Below are 24,748 nucleotides of genomic sequence, written 5' to 3' on the forward strand. Positions count from 1 at the left end.
ATGCGATCACTTTCACGATTCACGATTTTTGAGTAGAGCGCGCAGCAGGACAATTCGTGATTTCTCGGAGCAATCAACACCTTCGGAGATAGGCTCTGGGCGCGCTTCGTTAAAGCTCGTTCTTCTCTTGCCCATTCTTGTGCCACCGTCTTAGGTCCCAAATCCTTACCGACTTCGCCGGCTGTTCCAGTCCGCCGTCCCTGTTACATCATCTCGGCTTATACCGATTACCGTTTTGCGGTGTCACACGACTAGGCACGATGCCATCCAGCAGTCAAAATGTCGTGTCCCACCCCTTCCTCCCGCAACCCTCAGGGTCGAGTCGTCTGAGTCCAGTCGCATCCACGAGCAGTGCCAACTTCGACTCGAACAACGCCATCACCGATACGTATGACCGCAGCTTCGATAATAATGAGAGCGGAAAACGCAATCGATACCAGTACAGCTGCCTGCAATGTCAACGGCGAAAACAGCGATGTAGCCGCACTTTTCCCTGCGAAAAGTGCGTGCAGCGTGGCATAGCTCATCTATGCTCGCCCCCTCCCAATCTTCATCGCCCTTCAAGACGTATTCGCCTGCGTCAAAAGCTTGCACTGGCAGCCGCTGACGCGACAGCATCGGATCAAAGGCAAGAGGTCAAAGAGGATATAGACACCATGGACAGCTACGAGCTTGACGACGAGCACGACGCCAGCCCGTCGAAGCCATCTCAGGACGTAATCGGCACTGAAAATGGCAATGGTTTCCTCCAAGGTAACCCGCCCTTTGGTCAGCCAGAACCGACGGATGCCGCTTCCTCTCTGTATTCTTTGCACCGTAGAATGCATGAGCATTCATATTGTACAGGCCCCCCAGGGCAAGATCCAAGGAATCAGCGTTATCATTCTCATCAACAGCTTCAGCAACAACATCAGGGGCCACAATCTACATCAGCGCAACAATACCAAAGCTCCGAGTTGCACATACTCCAACGCTCTCACTCGCTCCACCAGATGCACGACCAAATCGAGGCGGGTCCTCCTGCCAGCTCATCAGCTTTAACTCGTAAGAGACCAACAGCGCACAACTCGTCTCCAACTCGCATGCTGCCACCCGCTCATAGCCCTTCAGATATGAGCTCATCCTCCATGCAAGAGCCAGATAGCTTCCGTCCATCCGATATGGTAAGGATCTCGACTCGCACCCATGTGCACCTTAACAACCCAGAAGTGGCCCAGTCTGGCGCTCTCGCTCAACTTGCTGCTGTGGCCCAATGGCCATCATTGCAGCAACTTCATCCGGACCCTGACCCTTCGGACGACCGCCGAGATGTGTCCGTGTCGAGTGCGAATCCAGGCATACCATCCGTGTCGAGTTCGCAAATGTCGATTGCGGGCGGCCTGCTTGGTGCAGCTTCTTCTTCGCGCAGTTATCAGAGTGTACCTGCGATCGGTTCAGACCAACGCAGCATCGTGGATGCAGACGATGCATTCATTGGCAAGCCCGCACTCAACGGTCTCGGTTGGAATCCATTTCGCCGTCACGAGGGCGTTGGCACCGACCTTTTGTCCTGGACCGCTCATCTCGGCAGAGGATTCGGTCTCGTTATTCCCAAATACGAGCTTCGGTCTGTGCAACACTCCCTTCCGAGCAAATCAGAAGCACATCGCCTCCTGCAAATATACCTGGACGACTTTAATTGGTCACGATTTCCGTCCAGCCCGAAAGAGTTGACCAAGGTGATAGACGTCTGCATCGATCGGTGTTCCGTCTCGGATGATGTGCAAATGCTGCCCGTCATGGCTTTCTGCTTGTCCATATTCAGCTTGGCTACACTCGATTTAGCGGTTCGTCCTTACCCAACAAGGTCCTCTCGAACCTACTTTTTTGCCGCACGCAAAGCACTGTCCCTGTCCGAGAGTCTTGGACTACACACGCTCGACTCGCTATCGGCATCTTTGAATCTTTGTCGATATTTGGATCTTTGCCGTGTTCCTAGATCGACCTGGCTGCAAGTGGCATCATGCATGCGAGGCGCTATCGACTTGGGCCTGCATCTTGACGGCGCATACCTGGGGCAAAATAACTCGGCGACGTTGCAGAGGCGCATTCTCTGGTCGCATATCATTCATCAAGATCGCGAATGGAGTGTTCTTTTCGGACGACCAATGACCGAGATTCCCTTTTCGACAACCCCTTCGCCGACACTACAAGATTATTTGCTGTCCGGGCTTGAGCTTCCATGTGCTCAGTATCTCGTGGTGCGTGACTCTTTTCGAATCTATATCGAGCGTATCTCGCGTCTCTTTCAGGAGATTGCTGCTAGCTCCACCTCTTCGCCAAGTAGCCGGATCTACGAACGAGCGCTCGAAATCGACCGCGATATCGTTGATTTCGTCGCAAACCTGCCACCGTGCTTATCGGTGGGGTTGCCTCTGTTCGGTGGCGCCATGAGACATCAAGACTTTTCGACCACTTTCTACCATCACCTTTGCACCAATCAGATCCTGTTTTTCCGCTCTTTGCTGCATCGACCCTTCTGGATGGAGTCTTCGGACCTAGTATCCTCCGACAGATTCAAGCACTCGCGCCAGATCTGCGTCGATCTCGCCCTCAGCGACTTGCGTGGGCGTCGCTTGCTTTCGCGCCGAATTCCTGTGACCATGCTTTGTCATCTGTACGGCAGTGCCTACTCGATGCTGAGTATGAACACCGTCATTGCCAGCGACATGCTGTTTGCGCTGGAGCTCGAGGAGATTCTTCTGGTCGAACAAGTGCAAGAAAAGCTCGGCTTTATCCAGGAATATGTGGCGACGGTACGTGCCAACATTCAGGAATCGCGTGGCGACCACCTCGCCGTTAAAGAACTCTACTTGATGCGATCGCTGCTGAAACGCATCCAAGACAAAGTCGCAACGCTGAATCCGCAGAGTGTCGGATTCCAGGTTCTCGGCGTGCGTTACCCAGGGGGTTGTGCAGACCGACTCGCAATGACGCTGACAGAGCTGCAGAGTGCAGCCCACCTGCTGCTCTCAATGGCGCGTGCGGGCGTGCGCATCGACGATGCAACTCGAGTCCCTCCAACAGGCGAGGATAAGATTTCCATGAGCAGCGGATCGGATCCCAGCTCTGCACCATCATCGATTGGCGCAAATGCAGGTGTATCTGCAGGCGATCGACCGTATGCTCCATCGCAAGGCGGCTATCTTGCTGCAAGGGATGCACGTCTCGGTCTCGAAGGGGAGGCTCACGTCGCTACGGAGAGAGCCGGAATAGGCGACGCTGCGTCCGTTTCAAGCACGCTCAACGCTGCCAATGCGAATGCAGTCACGCCTTCCGTTGATTCTCTCGATCTCTTCCTGTCTAATGCTGACGAATGGCTGTCGTCGTTGCTCAATCCTGGCGCGGCTGCATTCTCCGCGCCGACACAGCCGCTCGACTTTGGATTCTCTCTGTTTTGATTGATTACCCCTAATGACATCCTTCTCAGCCATGTTCGCAATGGGACAAGTGGCTCTCCATCTCCATTGCGCTCAAATGAAGTCTGTCTTGCGAGAGAACGATCACGGCGGAGACTAGATAGCATCTCAATTGCCTCGCTCTTGCTTCGTTCTACTGGGAAACCGTTTATGAAGGCCTCGTTCCTTGCGCCAGAGCTGCAGCTGCCGGCGGGTGGGGCTGCCACAGCAGTAATTTAACCATCGATGAAGCTGGACCCTTCTCTCTGTTTCCTGTTTCTCCCCATGCCACTGCACCTTTATATCCCTGGTTGGCAGGCCAGAAAAAGGTCGCATCGCTCCCTGTCGTACTGTCGTGTCGTTCCTGCGCAGACACTACGCGCTCGTTCGCTCCTCGTACGCCTGCATAGTCGAGCAAGCTGTCGGCTGTGTCTTGCGACCCATTCTGTCATTTCTTCGGTCAACCCTTAACCCTCGGAGCAGTACAGGTCCCTGTGCAGGCGGAAACATCTGCAGCAGTCCTCAAAGCCAGTTCGTCGCAGTTATCTCCTGCATGCGAGTGCAAATCAGCTAAGTTATGCCCACAATTCCACCCTTCAGATGCGGTCTGCACGGCATTGCATGCAAGCTGTTGCTTCCTTTGTCGTCGCATTGGGTAGAACACCAGATTTCACCTACTATATCCAGCCGAGAAGAGCAAGAAGGTAACACTTTGCATTAAAACTGGCATGTCATTGCGGAAACGCTGCGCACTCAATTCCTCGCTCCAGTCAGAGCTCCCCGGCGGCAATACTCGATCCTCTGTGCTTACTCTGGCCACAAATGTAGAAGGGAGTGCAACCATGAAAACTGCGTCGAATGCTGATTCATGCTTTTCCGACACGAATCGATCCAATTGACGCTGCCTTGCACAAAAAGAATCTCAAAGCTCTTCCAGCTCATACGACGACTGCCAGGAGATGCTTATGTAGACCGGATTTGCTTCTCTTCGCTCGCGCTGTCTTTGATTCGTACGTTTGTCCCGTTTTGTGCGTTCTTATCGATCTCGTCCTGTTTTCACTGCTTACTGCTTCCAATACAAGAAATGTCAAGAATGAAATAGAGCGAGGAGCGATGGTTGAAAGCGTGTGTGACTTTGTAACGCTGAGTTTTATGACTGCGCTGTGCTGACAAACGTGATTAGCGCAGTTCGTTGAGCCGTGGTTGAGAGGACGAGTAGGACGACGACGATGACGGCGGGGCTAAGGGACTCCCGATCCATTCCTGATTATGACTCGATCGGGACATTCAAGAACGGACCTGCTTGGAGGTTGGTTTACGTTAGCGTCTCCCGATCTGGCAATTGAGTGCACGGCCGAAGGTCGAACAGCAAATAATTTCAGTTGGTCATTCGTGATTGCGTTGCTTTCAGCGTGGAACTCTATGCACAGGCGAGAAATGAATGGACCAAGGCACTGGAATCAGTCACGAGTTGCAGTAGTGACGTTTGGATATGTACGAATAGGTTACATCAAAAGTCGTCAGTCGTGAGTTTCAGCAGGTGGGATGCAATGCGTACGCAGCAGAAAATGAAGAATCGTGAATAGTGACGTGACTTGGAACGGCGCAGGGGTATATCTAGACCGCTTACTTGGAGTCGCCGGTGGAAGTGACAATGTTGTCCCCCTTGAAGCTGCTCTTGTTGGAGCCAGCGTCAATGTCAGCGTACTCGACGTCGCCGCTGCGGTGGGCAGCAGCCTTAGTGTCGGTAGCGGCGTGCGAGTTATCGATGTGCCAGTCGTCCGTAGCAAACAGCTCGTCAATCTCTTCAAGGCTTCGTCCCTTGGTTTCGGGGAGGAAGAAGTAGATGACGGGAACCCAGCACGCGTTGAGAACGGCAAAAATGATGTAAGTCCTCCAGCCAATGTTTTGGAGTGCACTGGGTGTGAACTTGACGATGGCAAAGTTGAAGATCCAGTTCGAGGCGGTGGACAGAGCCGAGCCCTTGGTCCTGATGAGCAACGGAAGCACCTCCGAAGGGATAAGCCAAACTGTTGCCTGGAAGCCGAGGGAGAAGAAGAACTCAAACACGAAGAGCATTGCAGAAGCGGCTCGGCCATAGTTGGCATTCTGCGTGCCGTCCTGGATCACCTTGACAAGGCCCGTTTGGACGCACATGACGGCCGACATACCAGCAATGCAAGGAATCAGGAGCTTCTTGCGGCCAACACGGTCAATGAAGAAAATCGAGATGATAGAACCGAGGATCAGGCACATGTTGAGTCCACCAGCCATGAGTGCTGACTTCTTGTCGTCCAATCCGATCGACTTGGAGAAGAGCGTTCCGGAGTAGTAGATAAGGGCGTTGATTCCCGAGAGCTGTTGAGCGGCTTGGATGAAGCAAGCAAGGAACAAACGCTTGCGGGTTTGGATGCTGTCTTTGGCGACGAGCGATGCCCATCCGGTGTTGGCAGCGGCTCGCTCATGCTCGAGAGCCTGCTGGATACCAGCATAAGAATTTTGCACCTCGGGAGAGTCGATAGAAGCGTTGTGGAGACGCTCAAGAACAGCGATCGCCTCTTCGTGACGGCCCTTTTTGGCGAGCCAACGGGGGGAGTCGGGAATGATGAGGGTTGTGAGTACAAGTACAATGATGAAGACACTTTGGAGAGCGACAGGGATTCGCCACACTTTGCTGCCGGTGAGACCGCTGTAGGCGAAACCATAGTCCATCCAGTACGCAAAAACAATACCGATGTTGAGCACGGTCAGATCAAGTGCAACAAGCTGGCCACGGGAGACTGCTGGCGAGGTTTCGGCTTGAAGGATGGGAACGGTCGAATTGATGGCACCCATACCAAGACCACTGATGATTCGACCTGCAATCATGACGCCGACTGTACTGGAGGCAGCCTGAATGGCAGCTCCAATAAGCATTAGAATCGAGCTAAGGAGAATTGTGCGACGACGTCCGAGGACATCACCAACAACAAAGGTGGAAAGCGCCCCGATCACGCAACCAATCTCGTACAGTGATACGATGTTGCCGATGGTGTTGGCGTCGGGGTCGTTGAACGTCTCCTTGAACTGGGTCGTGTTGATAACGCCGCCCAACAGTCCGTTCTCTATTCCGACAGTACAGAAGGCCACGGCGCAGGTTGCAGTGATGACAGAGAGTAGCGCATTGCCGCGGAGGCCGATATCGATACCGAAATGGTCGTTGCTGATGCGACGAGGGGTATAGTGGTATTTGGAGCCCATGATGGCGAAGAAGTGTGGAGAGTTATTGCGGGCAAGGATGTGTGGGAAAAAAAGAAGAGAAGGGAGGAGTGCGGGGAAGGGGATCTTATAGAAAGGTATCGAGGATGAAGGGGAGGAGAAGGAAGTGTCAGACAAGTTGCACGACCGGCTTGAGGATTGCACGGGGCTGGGTGCCTGTCACGCGTGGGACGCAAATTCGGTGCCTCGTGGGCAGCGAACTGTAACTTAATGAAACCCTGCGGACCGTTTGGTGAAGACAGGGCACGAACACAAACGTAAATGCAGGGAAAGTAAGATGACACTGACACGACGCTGGTGTGATACGAACAAGCAGAGGCAGACAATGTATTGGGTAGGTTAAACGGTGGTTGCCTGACACCAGGGACGGAATAGAGCACCCCGGCAAGGTGAATGCAGGCGAGAAGTAAAGGAGAATACGGCAGTTCGGGCCGGAGATTGGTCAAAGAGACTGGAGTAGTCCAAGGAATGCGGAGGAGGTAGGGTCTGCGCATGGGAAGGGGGCAATCGGGTGAAGTGCGAGGTGATCAGGAGAGGAGCTCCAAAGCAGCGACAAGTGCATAGCGGTGGGTATCGGGATCCTGGGATTCTGACTCGAGCAAGATTAATGCGGTGCGCATGGCGGAACAAGGAAGGGGAAGGGGAAGCGGGGAAGAGAGGGAGATTATGATTGCTGTGGGGCCTAAGAGCGGAGTTTGCGAAATGTTCCAACCACAGCATCGGGCGTCGAATTGACCGGGTCAGCTATTTTTATGCGCTGACAGGGTTATGTCTAGACAAGCCGAGCGAGAAACCAGAGCGAGGAACACGCGGGGGAATCTTGACAGCGGCCAATCACGAATCAAATCAAGCAACGCGGACCGGTGCACGGTGGGGAAGCCACGAGCCGCGTGAGCCACTGAGCCACGGAGCCACGAAGCCACGAAGCCACGCTCCTGACTGTATAGTAATTCAGTCGTGGCACTACTGACTCTGTTTGTGCAACCACAATCACGCATTGTAATTCGAGAATCACTTGCCTCCTAGCCGAATTCCAGCGTTGCGGACAGGGTCACGTCGAAGCCAGCCAGACACGAGACTCTCCATTTTCCTTTGAATGCGACGCGTGCTGCTGTTTTGGCGTTTGTGTATTGGTCGTGAATATTCGTGATTCAGTTTGTTATTACTGTCAGCCGGACCGCCATTTAGCTCGCGCGTGCACTTATCCGCCAAGCCGTGAGCTTCCCATGAATGCAAGCCATAGATGAGACTTGTTTGTGAGCCATTCATTCACATTAGCTTCTACGATTGTCCCTTGGATCGTCAATACAAGGCTCCGAAATGACCCGAAATGACGATGAGCGCAGCCTTTACAGTACGTTTTTCTCGATAGGTCCGCTGCTTTTGACTTTCCAACTAACAACCAACACGAATTTCGCTCGAAGAATCGGTGACGTACACTGAGCGAACGGATAGCCGACGCCCTGAACGGACCGCAAAGAGTCAGACCAAGTCTTGTGTATGAGCAAATCATACAGTACTTGGAGCTGAACGTGGCACGAGGCAAGTACAACGGAAAATTTCGCTCAGCTCCTTGCCAGAAAACAAACAAATCTGTGAATTCTGAGCTCAACGCTGGTCTAATCGTGAATTTGCCCGAGGCACAAACGACCTGCTACCAAGTGCGGCAAAAGTCACGATTGGCAGCGGGGCTACAATCTAGACCGGTCCGGTGCTCCGGTTTTTATTTATTTATTTATTAAAATTCATACACGAATCCTCAATCGTCAGCTGCAAGTGTTACGTTAGGCTACGGTCCGGCATCGCAACTCCACTAGCATCTCCTGTTGGTAGCCATCCACCATCCACGCGTTCCTGTCCTTTGTTTAAGGTCTATCTTGGGCGGAGCTTTGTATGGGATCACTGACCGAGACCCGTTCATCCTTGACCACATGGACATGTCCGGCCCGCTTTTTGTTGTAGACATCTCCTCGTCATTGCAACGCCCATCACGCTCCTTTTCATCTCCTGCTAGTGCTGTCCTCTTATCGTCTTTCAGACGCCTTTCAGAAGCAACCGTATCGACCCACGACTACCATGTCTGCCACTTCGACCACCCGTAATGTCGGCATCGTCAGCCTCGATGCCGACTTTGATCGCCTCATTGGCAGCTCGGCAAGTATGCGAAGGCTGCTTGTCGACGCCAACGGTCAGCAGACCTTCCACGAGGCAGGCATCTACCTGCCCAAGCACGGCAAGGTCTACCTCTCCTCTAATCGCCTCGAGCACTCCGAGCATGGCCAGCGCGCCCTCATTGTTGGAGTGCCGTTGAGCAAGATCCCCTCTGCGAGTATCGACGTCGAGCGCTCGCAAGAGGGTCTCCTCCAAGAGCTGTCAGCGGAGCAGCAAGATGCGCTGTGGTCTCAACTCGAAATCCTCGACGACCTCCCCGACCATCTAGCCATGCCCAATGGTGCTACCAACTGGGATGACGACAGCGTACTCTGGTGCGAACAGGGACTGGACTCGCGTAACGTCGCTTCCACGCTGGTGATTCACCATGTCGACGGCCACAAGACCAAGACGGTGCTGTCCAACTTCCAAGGAAAGCCTTTTTCCAGCTTGAACGACGTTGTCAAGCACCCTACCACAGGCTGTGTCTTCTTCACCGACCCAGACTACGGCGTCGAGCAGTCGTTCAAGTCGAGCCAAAGAGAGTATGCTCCCAACGGGATCTACGTCTGGAACCCGGCGACCAATCAAGTCCGACTCTTGGACGCCTCCAACTACGTCAAGCCCAATGGAGTCACATTTGTGCCCTCCTCCGCCAACGATGGGTCGGGACTGCTGATCACGACTGATACCGGCCGCTTCCGTTTCCACCGCAACGACAAGATGGGCGATTTCTACGTGGATGACAACGGCCCGTCGCTCCTCTATTCATACAAGGTGCATGCCGACTCTGCCTCTAAAGACGGCCTGCCAGCAGTAAATGTTGAGTCGCGGCGCGAGTTTGCACAGTCCGCGAATGGGGTGCCGGACGGTGTTCACGTTGACACGGAGGGTAACGTGTGGGCTGGTCACGGCGATGGCGTGCACGTCTACCAGCCGCAATCGGATGGCAGCGGCAAGCTGATCGGCAAGTTTGTGATTCCGGGCGGCAAGGGTGTGGCCAACTTCTGCTGGGCAGGCAAGACCAGCTCGGGAGCATATCGACTGCTCCTGTTTGCCGAAGATGAGCTTTGGGAAGTGCTTGTCGGCGTCAATGGTCATGATTAGAAAGCGTTGTTAGCCTGTGGACCTAACCACCAAAGATCAAAAAGCATTTAGAAACTCTGGGTGATCATGTCGAGACTGTGCATCGTTGTACAGTCTTCACGATTGTGACAAGGTTGATGCGCCCTCATTAGACAGGTGGAAGTGCGCGTGGCTGTTTGCTGTTCGTGCAATCACCTCGTTATCTTTTCGAGACGATGCGCAAAAGACTTTCAGGGCCATTGTTTGAATCGTGCTGAAAGCTCCGATGAGAAAGCCATTTCGAACTTCGGTCGCCAAAGGTAGATTCGCTCCAGCTGATGGCCAAAGAAGCTATCGGACAGCCAGAGACAACGTGTTCTATTCAATCGGCTTTCGCAAATAGATCTGAACTCCCGATCGATCCCACACGCCGAACCAACCTTGCACAAAGTTGAATTGCAGCGAACTAACCTAAGTTAACTTAAGTTATCTTAGCAGTCTCGAGTGGTTCCAGCGTATGCAGTATGACACACCTTCGTGGCTTCGTGTTCGCTTCTTTTGTACCGACTCGAGTTTGGCCTTTGGCCAGCACAGCAACCGATTTTTGGCGCTATTCGACTTTGGCCTGAAGCTACTTTGTTTCGCCTCGGCTCGGTCGCAAGCTGTGCAACACAGAGCGTTGCGACAATCATCATCACGAATCGCGAATGTGATTTGCAGTCGTGAACCAAGAATAGCTGGCGGAGCCTGTTTCAATGCCAAGCGAGGTCGCACACCTGACGATTGGTATGGCTTGGCGCATGAAAAACGCGTCCGCTGCCTTGCTGTCGCCTCGGGACGCGCTAACCGACATCTCGAAAGCGAAGCCGTGAGCGGCGAGAACGGCGTTTTTTTTCTGTCTTGATCTGCGGAACACCTCGTCTGTACCCTTCATTCCACGCCCCACCACGGAAAACCGCGTCGCCCTCTGCTAAGCGCTGCAACTGGCTACTGGCTGCGGAGCATCAAACTAACCTGCGTCATGTGAGCTCTTTCCAACCCTCTCCGCTGGCGTTTTCGAGAAGCTTGGACCCTGTCTTGTACCGCTGCGGGTTTCCTTTATAAGCCACAGCCTTTCTCCCTCGGCAACTCCCTGAACGTGTCCTCACCATCAACGCATCTGCTTCATCTATCTATCTATCTCTCGCCCGGTCCCTTACCAACGCCAACAATGAGATCCATGTTCCAACTCAGTACCCTGGTCTGCGCCGCCGCACTGGCGACGTCGGCGGTGGCCATGCCCACGCCTGCCGAGCCGCTGTTTGTGTCTCGAATGGTTCGACGACAGATTTTACACGACAGCTCTGCGCCTGTTCCATCTGTTGCCACCTCCACGTGTGGAGAATATGCATTGCAACAACCGCAGAAGCTCCAATTACGATCTTACAACGATTCGGCCTCGGCGTATTTCTCCGTCAGTGACACTAATTCGCAGTACCTGCTAACAGCACTTGCCCCGACGAGCGGTTCGCAGGACGCATACGAGTTTGACTTTCAAACATGCAACTACACCGGCTTCACCCAAGGCTTTTCGCGAAACCGCGGCGGCAGTATGGGCGCTCCCGTCGAGTTCTGGGGCCGCGTCGTCACCAATGTTACCACCACCACCACCGCCGCCACCGCTGCCGCCGAGCAGACGTCCCAGCAAAAGTGCCTCTCGGCCTCTTCTGCTCAGGACACCAGCGGCACCTTTACTCTCGACAGCTGCAACGACGCCGACTCAAAGCAGTGGTTCCGTCTGCAGGAAGGCATCGGTGGCGCCCAATTATCCTACTTCCCCGTCCAAAATCACACCGGCTACCAGTACAACGGCCAAACGCCCGAGTTCTTCCAAGCTGATCTTCATCCATCGTCCCAAGATGTCAACGCGGTTCGATATACGCAAGTCGACTCATATCAGTACGTCCTTTTCGACTGAACGACATCTTCACTCAAAGATTCGACTCGTCCCCGTGTTGATAGTCCATACAATTGTGATTCCGAGTAGCGAGCGCCATTTGTCATTTCGAGTAGCAAACAAGGACAGCACATTGTAAAGAATTCTGAATCAGGGCTGTCACACCTTGACCGAAAATAGTGTGGGTATGAGTGGATGAACGATCCAACGTGCGTGTCAGACGGCCGTGAGCATTCCAAGAAAGGAACACAAAGGGCGAGCGACGACGCTCAGCGTAACGAGGTTCTGCGAGGGAAGGGGAGAGAGTCGCGTCGATCTGTGCTGTCATCCTCACCGCCAATGTTGCGTCTTCTTCGGCGTCGCCTGTTATCCTGCGAGGTCTCGTGAGATGCGCCTCCGTCCCCATCATCGCCGAGAGGGGTGGCCCTTTCGCTAGCGGCATTGACTTCTTGCTCTCGTCGCTGTCGCTCCACCCTGCGTTGCCGTTCCAGCAGTCTTGCACGCTGTGCATAAGCTTCGAATGTAGCCTGCCTGGCCTCGGCAGGAGTTGAGGCGCCCGACCCGGAGACATACACGCGGATACCCGTTGGCGAGGCACCGCCGCTCACTCTCTCGTAGTCTGCATTTCTGGCACTGCGCGATCGTTGCGAAGCGCGAGACGTAGCACCGTTGGCATCTTCCTCATCGTCGTCATGGTCATCGCTGCCACGGCGACGTGCCAGCCGCCTCGACTCGGTTTGCAAAAAGTCGGTCAAGTCAAAGTCGAATGTGTCGTCGCCCGCCATGCCAAGATCCAAATCAAGATCAATATACTCTTCCGCATCCACGTCTCGATCGTCCAGAGTAAGGTCGCCGACGCCGCCGCTGCCGTCGTCCGCGTCCTCTTCGTCGTCCTCCCCCTCGTCTTGGCCCACTGCAGATGCCGCTGCGGGCAGGTGGCCGCGGCTTTCGCTGCGCTGACGCGAGCGCAGTACAGCGGCGGGCGTAGTGATGAAAGTGAAAGAGCCGCTTCGGCCCGCGATGGAACGCTCTGGTAGAGGAAGTAGGGAGGAGGCGCCAATTGAATTCAATTGCAAAGTGGCTGTGCCCTCCGGCGAAGGAGGCAAAGTGCCAATCTCGATACTGGTCTCAACGACATCTTCATCGATCGCATCGTTGTCATCCGTGGTCTGATACGGCATCTGTGTGGCGACATAAAGATCCTCTGGTTGGCGCAGTGACAGAGACGAGCGCGCAGACCGGATGCTGGACGAGTCAGAACGGTGGAGCGGCAATGCTCGTACAGCATTCCGACGACGGAGCGCGGTCGTGCGCGTCAATGAGATATCTGGGTCGGTATGCTCCGTTGGTGGATCAACGGATTGCCCGCGTCCCACATCACCCGAGGCACGGAGGGGATGCGGGTCGAGAAGCGCTTGGCGTTCATCGTCGTGCCGGGAAGAAAGGCGCAACCATCGCTGCAAGGCCGAGGCGACCGAGCTCGAGCCGAGCGCCTGGCGCACTTGGTCGTCTTCGTTCAAATTGTTGCGAAGGGAGTCGTCGTGACGGCGGGCGTACTCCCAGGCTGCACGCGGATTCGTGATGGGATCTGGTCGTGCGGATGATCCCTCGTTCGTCATGGGCCCCATGATCTCGTCATCGAGTGCGTACGGTAGCTCGAGATCTGGGTGCCAACGAGCGTATGTCTCTTCGCGAACGCCTGTGCTCGGCGGTGCACTGGGGTAGGTAGACGTATCACGGTCCAGGTAGTACCATGCTGCTAGCTTGCGTCGCCAAGTACGGATCGAATCAGAACAGGGCGGACTCACGTCAGATCGAGCCCAGTGCGATTCTTCCAAAGTGGCGAGCCAATGGTGGTGGGCTCGGTGCTCTTCTTGGCGAGAATTGGCGACAGTGGACGATTCGATGCTAATCTCGGTGCTCTCTAGCTGACTCGTTGGGCGCGACATCGATGAGAGAAGTAAAAGGTGGCGCGCTCTCCACAGCGATGTACGCTCTCGCGGAGCGTCGGCGTGACTGTCTGCAATAGGCTCTTGCGCAGCAGGGCCGTTGCGGCTGGAGACGAGACAAGAGAGACGGCGGAGGGTATCGTCGAAGAGCTCGATGGTGTCCATCACTAGGGCATACGAGCCACGCATGTTTGAATTCTCCCACTCGGGTTGTGTTGAAGTGGCGTCGCGCTGCGCACTCTGCAGCTGAGTGCAGGCCAAGTCCATGTGCAGCTGGAAGAGCGAAGCCCGTAATGATTCGATGCAAGTACAGATAAATTGGCTCGATCTGAGGCGCTCTGCTTCACCAATTGTCCTCGCTGCTTGAGCGTTGCGGCGTGATGCTTCGGCGAGCCGTGCCGAGATAGTCTGCGGTGTGATACCGATGCTTGAAGACGAGCGAGCGACGGATATTCGTTGCGATAGTTGTGGAAGGAAGTGATTGGGCGACAGAATCGACGACACAGCCTCGCCATTGGAAACAGGGCGTGTGTTTCGGAGTGGAAGGGAAGGGCCAGAGATCGTCGGATGAGGGACCCGGGCGGCAAAGGTAGGCGCATCCTGAGAAGAGACAAGCAAATCTGGGGTGGAGCCGATGAGGCCATCCGACGAAGAGTGAAGAAAGTTGCGCAGGGTGCGGCGCTCCGTGCTACTTGAGGCATGGTTCGAGCCGGGAAGGGAAGAGCGATGCGCTGGCCGAAGGGCACGCAGGGGCGGGTACGTAGGGTCGATGTCGTCTGTGTTTGCATTGGCGTGGCGAGAAGCGGTATCGACGTTCAGAAAGGGCGACATGCGACGAGAAAAGCCAGTATCGCCGCGAAAGCGACTCGAGGAAGTTGTTCGGTCGGTGCGAGAGGAAGCAATGGCTGATCGTAATGAGGCAGCCGGATCGCGAGAGGAGTTGACAGCAGATGCGGTGGCCGGATCGTGACTCAGACCGCGTTTCTTTGCTAGGGCCTGACGAGCGGTTTCTTTGATGATGATTTCCAAGCTGCGTTTGAGAAGTTTATCGGTTGGGTCGAGGTGCTCAGCAAACTGCTCAAAGGAGTAATCCGGTTGTGACACGGAAGGGATGCGTGCCGAAGCAGGGTCAAGATGAGCACGGCTGGAAGTTGAAGGTCCAACCGTAGCCTGTGAGTCCGAGTCATCGTTCGAGTCGTTCGAGTCGCGAACATACTGCATCTCGCGTGCGCGTCTGCGACGTTGCGCTGACAGACTTGTTACGCTGTCTGTGCCAAGGGAAGCCTCGCGAGAAGGACGGGTGGACCCAAGGGTAAGCAGGCTAGAAAGAGGCGTGGAGTAGGAGGAAGAAGGGGCTTCCCCAGATCGAACGTGGTCTGCATCGCGAAGGAAGGAGAGGATAACGCGGTTGCGGCGAGAGATGGAAGGGCACAGATCGAAAGCCTGTTCGATCTCGTTGGCCTCGTTGAGTTGGTCTAGTACGTGGACGCAAGCCTGCTTGACCTTGTTGAGGAAGACATCGTCAAAGTGTCCCTGCGTCAGGCGTCCCATGGCGCTAGATTCCTTCGATGACCAGCAGAAGATTGGAAAGGTGATGGTATGGGATCGTGTATGGCTCTGACCGGCGGCCGGAGAAACGACAAGCTAATAAGTGTGTCAGCCGCAGTTAGATGTGTTGCATGATGCAAGGAGCGTCGGCGGATACGAGATCAAGCTCAAACGAGCGGGTTACAAGAAGATGCGATGCGAATAGAAGAGCTTGTTGCCATTCGGAGCTGCAGCGACAGTGATAGTAGCTAACCAAGGTATCGTGTTGGACGAGCGATCATTCACGATTCACGATTCGTGATTTGGGTTGGGGCGCACTGGCCGAACAAGCCACGAGCGCGAAAGCAAACATGTGAGACCCTAGTTTCCTAACACAACCAAAGCACGAAGCGTGCAGGCTTGACTCATCTTTCGGATCGGTGATCTGCGATCAGAAAACTGAAAAAGAGAGATTGAGCGCCGAAAGCGCAATCTGATGGTGACTCAAGTTGTGATGCCTAAAAAGGCAGAGAACCACGAATCACGAATTTATCGTTGTGGCAATGCATTTGTATTTCTCATGAAGGTTGCATACAAAAGGCCGAAGAAGCTGGTATTATTCTCCGGTAGCACACTTTCCAAGGCTGTCATAAGACATCTTGTCGCTGTTCAGTCCAGTCCGGCTTCCTATCCCTTCCGACACCATCTTCGCTGCCAAGAGAAGCATCACAGCACGATATGCCGTTTCCACTGCCGCTCAACTTTCCAAAGTGGCTCTCCGAAAATGAGCACCTGCTCCAGCCACCCGTAGGCAATTTTTGCCTGTTCCGCACACGCGACTACACGGTCATGGCAGTGGGTGGTCCTAACGCCAGATCAGACTACCATTACCAACCTACAGAGGAATTCTTCTATCAGTACAAGGGCGATATGCTTCTCAAGGTGATTGATGAGGACGGCAAGTTCCAAGATATTCCCATCAAGCAGGGCGAGATGTTCATGCTTCCTGGTAAGTTTGGGCTACAGTCCATGCTGCATTTGTGGCTAACGATTCACTAACAGCTGAAATTTCTTGCACTCCCACCGTCGAGCAGCACACACACCCCACTCACCCGTTCGGTTTGCAAACACGGTTGGAATTGTAGTTGAGCGTACAAGACCAGATGGCAGTCCGGATGCTATGCGCTGGTACTGCCCTAACAAAGAAGCCCATGGAGAAACACCCACATTGGTCAAGGAAGTGCATTTCCAATGTACAGATCTGGGCACGCAGCTCAAGCCTATCATTGACGCCTGGGTCAATGATGAGGCCGGCCGACAGTGCAGTCACTGTGGATATACACAGGGTGCACGCGAGCTTCCAGCTTGATGTGTTCCGGTTGGCTCCACTATGTTCTTCCTCGTCGCCTGTACATGATACCCGTCTATACTCTCACTGCGACAGATTACTTTTTGATCTTGTCTTTGCTTTCCACGTGTCGATCAGACGTACTTCGTAGTGTCGACTTCAAGGATGATGATTTGAGCTTGAGGCTGCCATGCTGCCTATCCGTGGTCAAAATTTGTAAGGAAACAGGAAACAAAAGGCCACACAAGAAGAGGGCAGCGCGTAGCCAGAAAAAGGGTTTAACTTGACTGCTTCGTGATCTACGATGCGCGATGTCAGAAATCGGCGTCGATTCTGATCGTGTTGGGCAGAGTGTGTGATTTCACGAGTCAGGATCAATCGTGAATATGTTTGGGATTGTGATATTGTGGAGATTTCAGGGTTGCTGTCACCGTGCGCCTATGTCGACGTACAGCAACACGCAATCTTGGATCACAACTGGCATTCACGATTCACATTCTCTCCGTGTTTCTGCTCACCATCGGCCGAAAGCATCACCTCTCACTCCGCCAACATCCACAACGCCATTGCATTCACAAAGTAGCAGGAGAAAGGACCAGTTGAGCCTCCATCTTTACCGCAGTCGCAAGGCGGTCGCTTTCTGAGCTCAATTAACGCCCGGCACTAGTCGCTAAGACGTCCACCGACTGCAGCTGTCCAAATCATCGATCTCTCTCGGATCATTCTCTTCTCCAACAGCAAGGCTGTATCTGCATCATGTCGGGACTGGAAAAGTCATTGTTCCAGCTCAAATTTACGGCAAAGTCGCTCCAGCGACAGGCTCGCAAGGCCACAAAGGACGAAACAGCTGAGAAAGCAAAGCTAAAAAAGGCGCTCGCTCAAGGCAACACGGAGGGAGCCCGCATCTATGCCTCAAACGCCATCCGCAAAAAGAACGAATCGCTCAATCTTCTGCGACTAGGGAGTCGCATCGACGCCGTAGCGAGTCGCGTGGAAACCGCTGTCACCATGCGCCAGGTCTCGGGCAGCATGGCGTCCGTCGTCAAAGGCATGGACAAGGCCATGGAGAGCATGAACCTTGAGCGTATGTCCATGGTCATGGACAAGTTTGAGACCCAGTTTGAGGACATGGACGTGCAGACATCGTACATGGAAGGTACCATTGGCGCTACCACGGCGCAATCTATGCCTCAAGACCAAGTCGACTTGCTCATGCAGCAAGTAGCAGACGAGAACGGCATCGAGATCAACCACAAACTCGGCGAAGGCGGTCTGCTCGAAGGAAAAGTGGCCGACCTGGCACCAAAGGTTCCCGATGCGAAAGTCAAGGACAAGGAAGACGACGCGCTTGCCGAACGACTGCGCGCACTCCGACCTGCCACGTAAAAGTCTCGACATGATCAAATTTTCGACGTTTGCCTTGCTGTCCTATATCTCTTGTACTTGTCTCCATTACGCCTGCTTGCTCATTGTCTCGCGTCGAATGCCAAGCTTCTTTTAATTCTGCTAGTGTACAATGGGTAGCGATGAAGGTGTAATAGTACAAGCAACATACATGGAAGAAGACCAAGTCAGCGCGGCCCGTAGCCTGTCCTTGAATGTGGTGCATGAGAGCCGTTGGATGCAAGCGGCGGCGGCGGGCCGCGCATGTTGGGGGGTGGTCCAGATGGATATGCCCCAGGCAGTGGCGCTCCGTAGCCCAGCGGTGGACCTCTGGGTGGATACGGGCCATTGCTGATGCCGGGCGGACCGCCTGCCATCATGTCCGGAGGAGGTCGAGAGTAAGGGCCGCCCTGAGGAGGCGGGCGGCTGTAATTCGGTGGTGCACCCTGATCTCTGGATCCATCGTTGTTACCATACCGACCATATCCACCAGAACCACCTCGGGAGTCTCCGCGACGATCAGATCCTCCACCAACACCTCCGCCCATCGACATTCTGGACGGTGGAACTTGCGAGCGAAATGCTGTTTACAACAAAACAGAGGAAGCGGGCTGGTCAGATAAGTTGTTGTCCCAATCACCGTTGACCATGAGGTGGCGTGAAAGGACAAAGATACAAACCTCTATCTGATGAACCACTGAGTGGACCTGCGCCAAAGGTCATGAACGACGATCCAGCTGGCTGCAATAAGTCGCGAGGTTTTTCGATGCCACGGAGATCGTACTCCTGCGCTAATGTATCCAGCACCTGCTGGATGCATTCGGGCTCCAAAGTCTGGTAGTATTCGCGAACATTCTGAAGGTGGTTTCGGCCGCTGTTGTGCGCCTTTCGTACCGAGACCGAATCGTGGGTCAAAAACACATCGCAGTAGTCACAGTAGTGTTTACCCATTTCTGCAGTGCCTGAGCTTTTTGATGGTGTTTTGTTGAGAAGTCAGATGATGAAGGCATGATACAAGATGGTTCAATCTGTATGCAACATGAAGAGATCCAACCCCAAAACCTCGAATCACGTGAATGGGGCCCGGAGCCGATATTTTTTGCGCACCTTGCGTTGTGAGATCTCAAGGATTCACAGCTATCTCATCGTCTGCGTGATATTCACGATTCACGATTTCGATCTACGATTTACGATTCAGGTCGCGATTTTATCAAGTAGTCTGCGCTGCACATACACGACTGCTATGTGCTGTCCTTACAGTTGTCAACTCAGCACATTGTGACAGAGAGCTGAGTCCATGCAAACAAACCACGCACATACCATCATCCCACTCGTCGTGGTCAAGAAAGGACCCTGAATTCGCGAGCGGGCCTCCCCAGTTGGCGTTCATTCCCATATTGTTGTTGCCTATTGTCAGCTATCTCGACCACCTCACGTCTGTTTAGCACCCACTCGCAGTTCGCATTGTCAAATCGAAAGCGTTCTTGTTTTGCTTCGGTCTCCTCTTACTCGCTGGACGAGGATAGGCAAGCCTGACATGTCAACAGAACCCTGATCCAAGACACAGCCCGGCTGGATCCGATCAGGATGCATCTCCCAAGGCACACTATCGAGTCGCATGCTGCCATCCCGCTGTTCCGACACGCAAGCTTCTGTACACCGGATCCCACGGGTGTCTCTGCAACGTCGGCTTCGAGGGATGTCACCCCAGGCGGAGATGCAAGCTCTTGCGCAGATGCCCTTGCGCAACCAGCTCTCTTCAGCTGCGCCAGCCTGAATGGCTTCATGGTCTCTCAGACGGATCCACTGAAGCTCGTCTGCAATCGAACTTGGTCCTCGTCGCAGGGTGGTTTATCTCACGCTGTTCCTGTTCAACATACTTCCCTCCTCTTTCTCGTCGGTGGCGGAAGAGTCCCTCGCTTTTCGCCCAATAAGGTCATTTTGTGGGACGAGGCAGCAGAGTACACCGCCAAGCCCCCAGCCAATGCAACGCGTGAGGTTGATTCGGATGACGACGATGATGCTGACTTTGCTGCATCGCGCCGCGCTTCCACCGTCTTTTCGGCAGGGTCTCAGTTTGAGACATATGGCGAGGCGCATTCGGAGGATGATGAATCATTCTCACAAACACGAAGCGATCACGCCAGCTCACACCCATCCACTCAAGACCTGCGCTTCTCCGCATCATCGCTGGTCGAAGCCGTCGATATTGAACTTCCTAGCTCCAGCACCGATTCAGAAGATCTGGCTCGAAGTGATGCCATTCAAAATGATCTGGAGCACAGCTTCGTTGCGAGCTCCCTAGGCATTAGCCGCTTACAATCCTCGCATTGTTTGGACGGAACAAAATCTACCGGCTTGCCATCTATGCCGTCAGAGGACACTTGGGCCAATGCAAACGATTCATTCCAACCACACTCGGTCATGTCGAGCTCTGCCGATCTCGCAGATCCTTTCGCGCAGGAGGAAATCCATTCGGCCGACGTCAAGCATCCCAATGCAGGCCCCTCTCCATTGACGCGAGCATCACACTCGAGCAATCTCAGACTTGCAGGAAAGCCGTCATCGCTCCAGGATGAGGCAAAAGCCGCCACGGGTCTCGGAGGCTCCCCTCAAGGCTTATTTTCGCATCCGATGCGCCAGACGAGTGCGGGACTCGTCGATTCCGTCTCGAGCATGGCAACAACCGCTACTGACGCTACTGCCAAGGCAGAGCCAAAGATTCTGCACGGCCGCCCAGTCGCTGAACTCGAATTTAGCCAGGTCGTCCGCGGAATCTACGTAACCTCGGTTCATGCCAAGACGGGCAAGCAGAGAAAGGAGGGCTTGCATGGGAAAGGTCGTGCCTTGAACGAAAGCGCAAGCACAAGGAAAGCTCGATCCGAGCAATTCTGCGTAGTGCTTGTAGTTCTGCTCGAATCTAAAGCCGTGGTTTTCGAACTGTCTCCGCCGTCCATAGCTCCAAGCTTGGGTGGCAATTCTGCGATCTCGACCTGGAGGATACAGAAAAGAACAGCTGTTCAGACCTACAAAAATCCCAAGGGGCTCGGCTCGGTCGCGCCACACTATGGCGAGTCTGCTGCGACCACTGTTGACCTCGCGAGTGTGATCGTCGCCATTCCCGGTCGCCAAAAAGGTCACGTCCAGCTCTTGGACATTCCGTTGCAGAGCCTTTCAACAGCGGATACGGGTACGCCTTTGTCGAATCCAATGTCTTCGCTTGGTGCTGCCCACATCATTGTTGCGCACGAGTCTTCCTTGGCAGCTATCACGCTCAGCCCCAATGGTCGCTTCGTTGCTACCGCCTCATCTAAAGGCACCTTGATCCGCATATGGTCCAATAATGTGGTTGCAGGTGTAGAGTCAGGTCTCAATGGCGGCCGTGCCTCTCTGCGAGGACTCAGATCGAACGCGCCAGGCAGGACAGGAGTTGGGGCAAGGTTGATACGCGAACTGCGTCGCGGAACCGATCCTGCGACCATCTCTAGTATTGCCTTCAGCTCAGATGCCTCCTTGATTGCTGCTGCCAGTGACAAAGGAACCATCCACATCTTCCTGCTTGATGTCACTTCCATCATCACTTCATCTAATGCTGGTAGACCTGAGAGGTCTTCGTCCTCGTCCTCCTCGCGGACTGCCAACCTTGGACGAGCTGCGGCGCAGTACCTGCCATCCAGCATGGGCAACCTTGCAGGCCAGGTTCCTTCCTCAGTGCTTCCACAGTACCTCAAGTCCGAGTGGAGTGGCGCTCAGTTCCGCATTCCGCTCAAGAGCTTCGGTTCCTCTTCTCGCCACTACAACGCGCCATCTGCCACAGAAGAGGGTGGTCTGTATGGCGAGGGTGCTCGGTCGGCCAAGCCGTTTGGTACCGAAAAGTCGACAGAAGGTGCGTGGGCCCAGATGCGCAGTCGTATTAGCGATCTTCGCAAGGGAGAGGCCAGCGTCGAAGAGAGCATATTTCTCTGTTGGATTCTGGAGGCGCGATCCTCGTCTACGCGCCTCGCCGTTCCGACCACGAGCCAAGGCGCTGGAGCAGACAAGGATCGATCGCTCAAAGACGAGCCGCGCAGCCGCGTCACATCTTCAAAATTCGATCACAACGCCGAAGTGGCCCAAACCGATCATCAGCAACACCGTCTCATCGCGTTGACCACGTCAGGTGGATGGTATAAGCTTGCTGTCAGCTTGCCGGATGTAAAGGCCGAGACGGGTGCGTCAAGCTCCACGGTCCTCGACATGTACCGCCGGGATTCCTCTTCACAGTCGAGACGCACCAACGCGCTGCTGTGCGAGTTGGTGGAATACCGTCCTATGGCTGCGCTCCTCGACGGCTGGAGGCTGTAGGTGAATAGCACAGCCTCGATGGTCTCGATTACGTACCAGAACCCGAATAGCACCTTGAAAGCGTGGACGGGATGTCACGGCGCGCATCCAATGAGACACGGCCAATATGCACCTTGGAGTTCGTCTTCCTGGGCTCAACTTGCACGCAGACAGGATCCAGCAGCATTCAAATTGCATTCAAATTGAAAATCATACACATTTCATGGAGCGAATGCGTGATATACGAGAGAGGCTTGCAACTTATCAATTGACGCCGCCAAATACCATCAGCTTCTGTACAAGGTACTCGTCGATGCCAGTGCGACCACCCTCGCGTCCAAAACCGGATTCGTGGACGCCGCCAAAGGGGACGGCGTGTTGCGAGATGAGGCCGGTGTTGATGCCGACCATACCGACTTGGAGCTCCTCGGCGACACGCCAGCAGCGTGCCGTGTCTTTGGAGAAAAAGTAGCCAGCCAGACCGACGTCGACGTTGTTAGCCTTTCGTACCACCTCTTGTTCGCTAGTGAATGTGTACACGGCGGCAAGAGGGCCAAACGTTTCTTCGCGGTCGGTAGGAACGTCTTCGGGCAGGTCGGTGATGATGGTGGGCTCGAAGAAGAGGCCTTCGCCGCGCTTTCCACCGACAATGACTTTGGCGCCCTTCTTGACCGAATCGTTAACGTGCTCTTCGACCTTGCTGAGACCGGCCTCGCTGACGAGTGGGCCGTGCGTCGTGCCTTTGTCCATGCCGTAGCCGACCTTGAAGTCATTGACCTTGGCGGCGAGTTTCTGAAGAAACTCATCCTTGATGCTGGCATGAACGTAGATTCGGTTGGCACAGATGCAAGTCTGACCCGAGCCTCGGAACTTGCAGGCGATCGCACCCTCGACCGCCTTGTCAAGATCGGCATCCTCAAACACAATGAAGGGAGCGTTACCGCCGAGCTCCATAGAGAGCTTCTTGAGAGTCGAGGCGGATTGGCTCATAAGAATTTTTCCGACGCGGGTGGAGCCGGTGAACGAGATTTTCCGCACAGCGGGGTTTTCGCAGAGTTGCTTGCCGACAGCAATTTCGTTGTCCCCCTTGGCACAGGTGACGACGTTGATGGTGCCCTTGGGGAAGCCGACCTTCTCGGCCAGGTGGGCGAAGGCAAGTGCAGAGAAGGGTGTTTCAGCGGGCGCCTTGACAACGACGGTACATCCCGCAGCGAGCGCAGGAGCTGCTTTGCGCGTGATCATGGCGGCAGGGAAGTTCCAAGGAGTGATGAGACCAGCGACACCAACAGGCTGCATCTGCACGACGTTGCGAACGCCAGGGAGAGGCGAGGGCACAGTGTGTCCGTAGGTACGCGTAGCCTCCTCGGCAAACCACTCGAGAAAACCATTTGAGTAGCTTATCTCGCCCTTGGCCTCTGGCAGCGCTTTTCCGTTTTCGGCTACAATGATCTTAGCAAGGTCTTCAGCGTTCTCCTGGTGGGCATAATAGAGCTTCATGAGCAAGTCGTGGCGGTGTTTGGCGGTGGTCTTGGACCAAGACTTGAAAGCCTCGTCAGCAGCGCTGATGGCGGCCGCGGTCTCGTTGGCGCCCATGTCTGGCACCTGACCGATCTCGGCGCCGGTGGCTTTGTTGAACACCTTGAGGGTGGATTTGTTGTCAGCATCGGTCCATACTCCGTTGATGTAGGCCTTTGTCTGCCAAAGAGACTGATTGTTGAGCTTGACGTCTTCCTTGCCGCCCTTGACGATCCCTTGGGGCATGTGCGGCATTTTGAGGGATGGAGTGAGGTGGAGCGAGCGAGAGGGGAGGCAGACAAAGGCGGGCCGAGATAGAGCCACGAGATGTGTCGAAGTCAAGAAGGTTGAGCGGTGGAGTGCAGAACGGAGGATGGATGGGCCAGCTGAGCGGAGCATGCTACGATAGGCTGCTGCTGTTTTGCAGATGTGGATCGTCCGCAAAGTGAGTTGGAATACACAGGGGCAAGAAGGATGAGGACAAGATCAGCAGATGAAATGCAGTATGTAATTGCCGCACGAGCAGCTCAAGATGAATACGAAATAGTCAACTTAGTTAATCATGAATCTCTTGTGCTGTCCACCTACGCGGTCGCTGACGCAGATTCACGATTGCCGGACGGTCCATTTCTGCGGAGACAGGTGGAGGAAGAAGCACACGGATCGTGAATCGTCACAGAGCAGAATTACGCTAAAATTCACAGTCGTGAATTGACCTTGATGACGGCTCTTCAACGGTCCGTTCGGCACCTACTCGTCCGTAGAGGTAGCTTGAATCGTGATAGCAAGGCATCATTGCGCAGCACTTACGGTAACGAAGAAGTGCAAGAAAGGGGTAGCCGGTCGGCCCTTGGTT

General features: G+C 54.5%; 10 protein-coding genes across 10 annotated transcripts; 6 read left to right on the forward strand and 4 right to left on the reverse strand.

Moving 5' to 3' along the window:
• Positions 1-260: 260 nt before the first annotated feature.
• Positions 261-3,440, forward strand: UMAG_05601 (uncharacterized protein; the record flags this gene model as incomplete). Its single annotated transcript, XM_011393598.1, has 1 exon — positions 261-3,440. The coding sequence occupies one exon, from the start codon at positions 261-263 to the stop codon at positions 3,438-3,440; it is 3,180 nt and encodes a 1,059-aa protein (XP_011391900.1).
• Positions 3,441-5,063: 1,623 nt separating this feature from the next.
• Positions 5,064-6,677, reverse strand: UMAG_05602 (putative sugar transporter; the record flags this gene model as incomplete). The annotated part of the gene is made up of 1 exon (XM_011393599.1): positions 5,064-6,677. One exon carries the CDS (start codon positions 6,675-6,677, stop codon positions 5,064-5,066), a length of 1,614 nt encoding a protein of 537 aa, XP_011391901.1.
• A 2,094-nt stretch (positions 6,678-8,771) lies between these two features.
• On the forward strand, positions 8,772-9,953 carry UMAG_05603 (uncharacterized protein; the record flags this gene model as incomplete). The annotated part of the gene is made up of 1 exon (XM_011393600.1): positions 8,772-9,953. The coding sequence occupies one exon, from the start codon at positions 8,772-8,774 to the stop codon at positions 9,951-9,953; it is 1,182 nt and encodes a 393-aa protein (XP_011391902.1).
• Positions 9,954-11,121: 1,168 nt separating this feature from the next.
• UMAG_05604 (uncharacterized protein) lies at positions 11,122-11,868 on the forward strand (the record flags this gene model as incomplete). Its single annotated transcript, XM_011393601.1, has 1 exon — positions 11,122-11,868. The coding sequence occupies one exon, from the start codon at positions 11,122-11,124 to the stop codon at positions 11,866-11,868; it is 747 nt and encodes a 248-aa protein (XP_011391903.1).
• Positions 11,869-12,116: 248 nt separating this feature from the next.
• UMAG_05605 (uncharacterized protein) lies at positions 12,117-15,347 on the reverse strand (the record flags this gene model as incomplete). Its single annotated transcript, XM_011393602.1, has 1 exon — positions 12,117-15,347. The coding sequence occupies one exon, from the start codon at positions 15,345-15,347 to the stop codon at positions 12,117-12,119; it is 3,231 nt and encodes a 1,076-aa protein (XP_011391904.1).
• A 714-nt stretch (positions 15,348-16,061) lies between these two features.
• On the forward strand, positions 16,062-16,692 carry UMAG_05606 (putative 3-hydroxyanthranilate 3,4-dioxygenase; the record flags this gene model as incomplete). Its single annotated transcript, XM_011393603.1, has 2 exons — positions 16,062-16,332; positions 16,418-16,692. The coding sequence occupies 2 exons, from the start codon at positions 16,062-16,064 to the stop codon at positions 16,690-16,692; spliced, it is 546 nt and encodes a 181-aa protein (XP_011391905.1).
• A 735-nt stretch (positions 16,693-17,427) lies between these two features.
• Positions 17,428-18,057, forward strand: UMAG_05607 (putative class E vacuolar-protein sorting and endocytosis factor; the record flags this gene model as incomplete). The annotated part of the gene is made up of 1 exon (XM_011393604.1): positions 17,428-18,057. One exon carries the CDS (start codon positions 17,428-17,430, stop codon positions 18,055-18,057), a length of 630 nt encoding a protein of 209 aa, XP_011391906.1.
• Positions 18,058-18,242: 185 nt separating this feature from the next.
• On the reverse strand, positions 18,243-19,005 carry UMAG_05608 (uncharacterized protein; the record flags this gene model as incomplete). The annotated part of the gene is made up of 2 exons (XM_011393605.1): positions 18,243-18,637; positions 18,735-19,005. The coding sequence occupies 2 exons, from the start codon at positions 19,003-19,005 to the stop codon at positions 18,243-18,245; spliced, it is 666 nt and encodes a 221-aa protein (XP_011391907.1).
• A 636-nt stretch (positions 19,006-19,641) lies between these two features.
• UMAG_05609 (uncharacterized protein) lies at positions 19,642-22,398 on the forward strand (the record flags this gene model as incomplete). Its single annotated transcript, XM_011393606.1, has 1 exon — positions 19,642-22,398. One exon carries the CDS (start codon positions 19,642-19,644, stop codon positions 22,396-22,398), a length of 2,757 nt encoding a protein of 918 aa, XP_011391908.1.
• A 243-nt stretch (positions 22,399-22,641) lies between these two features.
• UMAG_05610 (putative succinate semialdehyde dehydrogenase) lies at positions 22,642-24,147 on the reverse strand (the record flags this gene model as incomplete). The annotated part of the gene is made up of 1 exon (XM_011393607.1): positions 22,642-24,147. The coding sequence occupies one exon, from the start codon at positions 24,145-24,147 to the stop codon at positions 22,642-22,644; it is 1,506 nt and encodes a 501-aa protein (XP_011391909.1).
• Between the last annotated feature and the right edge of the window lie 601 nt (positions 24,148-24,748).

Source organism: Mycosarcoma maydis, chromosome 18, assembly GCF_000328475.2.
Source record: "Mycosarcoma maydis chromosome 18, whole genome shotgun sequence".
NCBI lineage: Eukaryota > Fungi > Basidiomycota > Ustilaginomycetes > Ustilaginales > Mycosarcoma > Mycosarcoma maydis.